Here is a 5,000-nt window from a genome sequence, read left to right on the forward strand (position 1 = left end):
TTTCAATCAGTCATCTCTCTCTCTCTTCCCTTTTTGTTTTATCTGGTTATCCTTCAGTTCCGTCTTTCTCACCCAGTTATGTTGATCTAAACACAAATTCATCATATGCAACAATTTGCCTTCGTTTCATTCTAATTTCATTTAAGACCTTGTAACTCCTCAAGGATAATGAAAATCAATCTTACGCAGGATTCAATTGATCGTGATAATTACGTCGTAAATCCCCATTTAACACGTTTAGGATTACCAAACCTTACTTTACCAAAAAAAAGAAAAAAAAAAAAAACAAAAAATCCACAGGCTCTACGGACGATAATTTTCCCATTTGATTTTTTTTTCTATGTAAGGATCATCAGTTGTATTAATTCATAATTTGGGGATTCTTTGTCTATGCAATTGCGTGTCTGTATATTGCCTAACTTGAATATCGATAAAAAAAAATATATATATAACTCCTCTTATTCATCATCATATTCTTGCATAGCATCCTTGAGAATTAATTGAAGGTATGAAGAAATTCCCATTAAAAAAAAAAAAAAAAAAAAAAACAGCTAATAACTTCCATCTTTCTTCGATCCCCCCTCTCCCCTATCCCCTCCCCAGTCCCCCACCCCCATTCCCAACCCCAAAAAGTATGGACATAAAGTACGAACATAAATTAAAATGATCATTTATTTATGGAAAATCTTTGTTTTACATCTTTTGTCTCCGCTTAGGAAGCACAGCATCATAACATTTTGAAAAGGAAAGATCACATTCCATTAAGAGTTAGTATCTCATTATATTTCCTCAGGTACGACTTTTTTTTTCCTTATCATTATTAATCTTAACAATCTCAACCGTACACTTGCATATTGATGGAGAGAAAAAAAAAATACTCTTGTAGTCATCATATCACCATTAATTAAACCAAGTACTCATTCATATTCCTTCTTCGTTCACTTGAAATCCATGTAGTCTTCTCAAACTCATATCCTCAATAAATCCATATATATATTTTTTTTGTCACTTCATTTTATTTATCTAACAAATACTCTGCTTAAAAAAATAAAACACATTAGGCTAGATCATGGATATTTTGTACTCGCTGCACAGAACTCTGGAATAGGAATCGTGGGGACTGATTGGCCAATCACCATGACAAGGAAAGGACTGGTTTGAAAATACAGTTTTGAGAGCGTCTCCTATTGGTCAGAATTCTAGCCTTAATAGTGTCTCGCAGCCATCAACAGGATATGTTGCAAATAAAAAAAATAAAAATATAAAATAATGAAAATGAATACCATTAACAGTAATCAAGAATATCAACCATTAATAATGACATAATCTTAACACAAAATAATATAATATAATAATAATAATAATAGTTATAATAATGATTATAATAAAAATAATAATAATTGTAATAATAATAATAAATATAGACACATGCCCCGCCCACTCCTCGCTTGACAAGTCGCTGATTGGTGGAATCCACAATTGAACAAGCCAATGAAACGTGAGCGGGAAACGTTTACAATTTACAATAAACCGTAAAAGAAAATCATAAGAGTAAAGCAAGTAATACCAATGTTGTCACAGAAAACAAAGATAATCACGAACTTAAAAGATGATAATGATAATAGAAATAGATCTAGTGATAACAAATGTAGAGAAATTAATAATAATAATAATAATAAACATACAAATGGTAATGATAATACTACTAATAACAGGAATAATAATGATAATAATGATAATAAATGCTGATCCGTACATAATGCTCCATGATATTATTTCTCTTAATGTATACACAAATGCCAAGAAAAATATACCTATTTGGTATCACTGTATATGGATCAAATTTGCACGTAAAGAGTAACCAAAGTACAAAGGTCTAACGTGATTTCAAGGGCGCCAAAAAAGCACATCATTATTGGCTAGGACATATATATATACATATACATCCCCAGCACAAGTCACAGCCAAGAAACGAACGCCCAACCATGACCGAAAAAAATGAGAAAATACTATATATATATATCATCTTTTATATATATATCCATCTATACATATATATATATTCCTTTTTTTTAATATCCTGTTAACTTGGCATATATCTTTCCTCTTCATGAAAAATATATATATAGAGTGGTTCAAATCCACGGCAAAAACCAGCCACTTGGGTTAAAGGGGGAATATTTAGCATAAAATTCCCTTCACTCAAGTGGCAGTTTTAGAATTTGACCCATGACTAGCTTCTAGATATGTCCGCGAGATCTAACAAATACAAGTGAGCACACAATTCTCGTCCTATGGAACTCAACACCTAAAGATCAATTAAGAAAAAAAGAAAAGGAAAAAAGAAAAAAGAAAAAAAAAAAAAAATAGTGTGAAAAAAACACAATGCCGCCTCTTTTACTCTTCGAAATATGTATGGAAGAAATTGAATTGAAAATGAAAATAATAATGGACATTGGTTTGAGGGGTTGAAACTATTTTTGGAAAGATAGTTTCTGTATTTTTGAGACTTGGAAATGATTGAATGAATACAGAAAAAAGAGGGACTCCTCAGAAATAAAAATAAAATAAATGACAGTTACAGGAAGTTGAGAAGAAATATAGGTTATAATTTCAAACTACAGACATTTGTGTGAAGTAAGAAATAACGAAAGCAAAACTGTCTGTCTGGCTTAGTGGGCGGACTGTTATCTGGAAACTAGCGGTGTCTGGCAACTAACTCTCACACATCTCGTGTACGATAACTCGCTAATGAAAACCGAGTCAAATCTTTTAACCTCCTTTTTAACACTTCGTACATACAATATCTCCGTAAAATAGACACTAAGAGAAGAAGAAGAAGTAAGAAGAAAAAAAAATAATAATAACTCTTCAACACTTTCATCCATAAACAATAAAAGAGATCGACTTTGTAAATCCCTAGGACTATAAACTCTGTCTGTCCGCCGCTGAGGGCAGTGTCACAGGAGACGAAACACATGGGCCGGGCGGAAGCCAAAAAAAGTTCGCGGCTGTCACTCCTGCAGGAGGGGGGAGAGGGGAGGGGAGGGGTTCAAGTAGTGTTCAACGCCCACCCTCATCACAAACTCCGCCGCCACCACCACCACACACATTCACGAGCACACACACTATTTTCTTCTCTCTCGCGCTCGCTCGCTCACTTTCTTTCTTTCTTTCTTTCTCTCTCTCTCGTCTTCTCGTTCTTCTTCAGTCACTTCTTGCGGTGGGAGACGCACGCTTTCGGAGGATAGCTGGTGGGGGAGGGGGAGGGGCGCGTGCCACTCGCCCGTGTGCGCCTTCCGGAAGATGCCGACACTCGCGCCCGCGGGGGGTCGAGGGCGCCCTCCGCCCCGCTTCTTTCTCTTGACAAACCGCGACTTTCGCGTCGAGTGGCCGCCCATACACCATGCGCTTCCTTAGACTTACACAGTTTAAGATCACAGATCAAGTGTGTGGGCGTGTGGTGCCACAGGGTTTAAAAAGTACTTCACCTCGTCTACGTCGCGGTGGTGCTCGACACCTCGGCCTCCACCCCCCCGTCCCCAGGTATGCTCGCGCTCACCTCGCCCTTGGTCTTGGGGTCGTCCTCCAGCGTCGGCGAAGCGGGCGGGGTGGTGAACGACGAGGCCTGGCTCGTGAGGGCGACCTCGCCGCCGTCGCACACCACGCCGCTGTCGGGGCGGGCCTCCGGCGGGAGCAGCCGCGCCCCCCGCTCGGCCGTACAGGTGTCAGCGGCGGCGGGCGCGCTCGTGTCGGGCGTCGCCTCGCGGGCGGCGCCACTCGTCGGGGACAAACAGGTGGTCGGACTCGTAGTCACGGCCTGCGGCGCTCGGGACTTCTCGTCCTCCTCCATCTCACTATCACTGCTCGAATCACTGCTGCTACTACTGCTGGAGTCGCTGCTCGAGTCTCCCGACGAGGACGACGACGAGGACGACCTGGCCGACGAGCAGCGGCGCAGCTTGAAGTTCTCCTCCCGCAGGCGCCGGTTCTCCGTCTCCAGCGTGCTGATCTCCGACTGGAAGATGGAGATCTTCTCGGCCGTCTCCTCGTCCACCAGCACCTCGCCCGGGCCCACGTCCTCCTCGTCTTCCTCCTCCTCGTCCTCGGCGCCCTGCTCCTGCTGGCGCTGGCGGTGTCGCGCTCGCACGGCACGCAGCTGGCGCTCCAGGAGGTCGACCTTCTCTTCGAGGGCGAGGTACTCCTGCACCAGCTGTGCCTTCGTCATGGTGTCGAGGCGCTCGGCGTGCACGTCCTCGTAGGCCGTCCAGAACTCGCGCGTGAGGAACTCCTCTTCGTCCTCGGGAGACGAATAGAACTCGTCGTAGGCCTGGTCCTCGGAGTCGAGGCTCAAGGAGGAGTCTCGGTGGCGGCGCGGGCGGGCCACCACGATGTCCGTGTCCTGCAGCTGGTCGTGCTCCGCCATCAGGAACTGCGTGGTGTTGAGCGGCGCCACGGGCTTGGTCCTTAGGCCGTTGGCGCTGACACGCTGCCGCGGCCTCTTCTTCCTCCGTCGCCGCGCCTTCTTGCTCTTCTTGCTGGGCGGGGAGTCGCTCTCGCTCTCGGCCGTGCCCGAGGGGCGGCGGAGGCCCCTGTGCGGCCCGCACATGCTGGGCAGAGCCACGTTGTCAACACTAGTCAATGCGACCGAGTCTAACATGTTTACTCTGGGCGATGGTAACAACACTTCTGCGCTAGCCATCTATGTCAAACAACACTCGTCGCTATGTGCAAAGGTAGTAGGGTGATAATTGCTCACTCAAAGTTCGTCGCTGCCAACCGCGTGGATGAAGATTGCTTGTACGTCTGAACACGGTCATAGCAGCCGAATGACTGTTTTCCAAGATGGTTTCGCTCCCTGAACAACCAGCGGGCGCGATCCGCACTCCTCCGCCGCGGAAACTAGTGCCCGGACAAATCGCCTTCCTAGTTGTATTATCTTGCATCCGGTGTTTGTAAACTGTATCTATTAATTTAGGTCTTTGCTTATTGTCATAGAT

General features: G+C 44.2%; 1 protein-coding gene across 1 annotated transcript; it reads right to left on the reverse strand.

The window, feature by feature from the left end:
* Positions 1 to 654: 654 nt before the first annotated feature.
* LOC122251571 (uncharacterized) lies at positions 655 to 4,849 on the reverse strand. Its single transcript, XM_043013600.2, has one exon. The coding sequence runs from the start codon at positions 4,700 to 4,702 to the stop codon at positions 3,497 to 3,499; it is 1,206 nt and encodes a 401-aa protein (XP_042869534.1). The 5' UTR covers positions 4,703 to 4,849; the 3' UTR covers positions 655 to 3,496.
* Positions 4,850 to 5,000: the final 151 nt, after the last annotated feature.

Source organism: Penaeus japonicus, unplaced genomic scaffold (genome assembly GCF_977035675.1).
Source record: "Penaeus japonicus unplaced genomic scaffold, GWHDUDI00000001_assembly GWHDUDI00000025, whole genome shotgun sequence".
In the NCBI taxonomy this organism is placed as follows: domain Eukaryota; kingdom Metazoa; phylum Arthropoda; class Malacostraca; order Decapoda; family Penaeidae; genus Penaeus; species Penaeus japonicus.

What these genes read in the sequence shown, in the direction of transcription:
- LOC122251571 (XM_043013600.2), bottom strand. Translation starts at nt 4,702, where the DNA reads ATGGCTAGCGCAGAAGTGTTGTTACCATCGCCCAGAGTAAACATGTTA.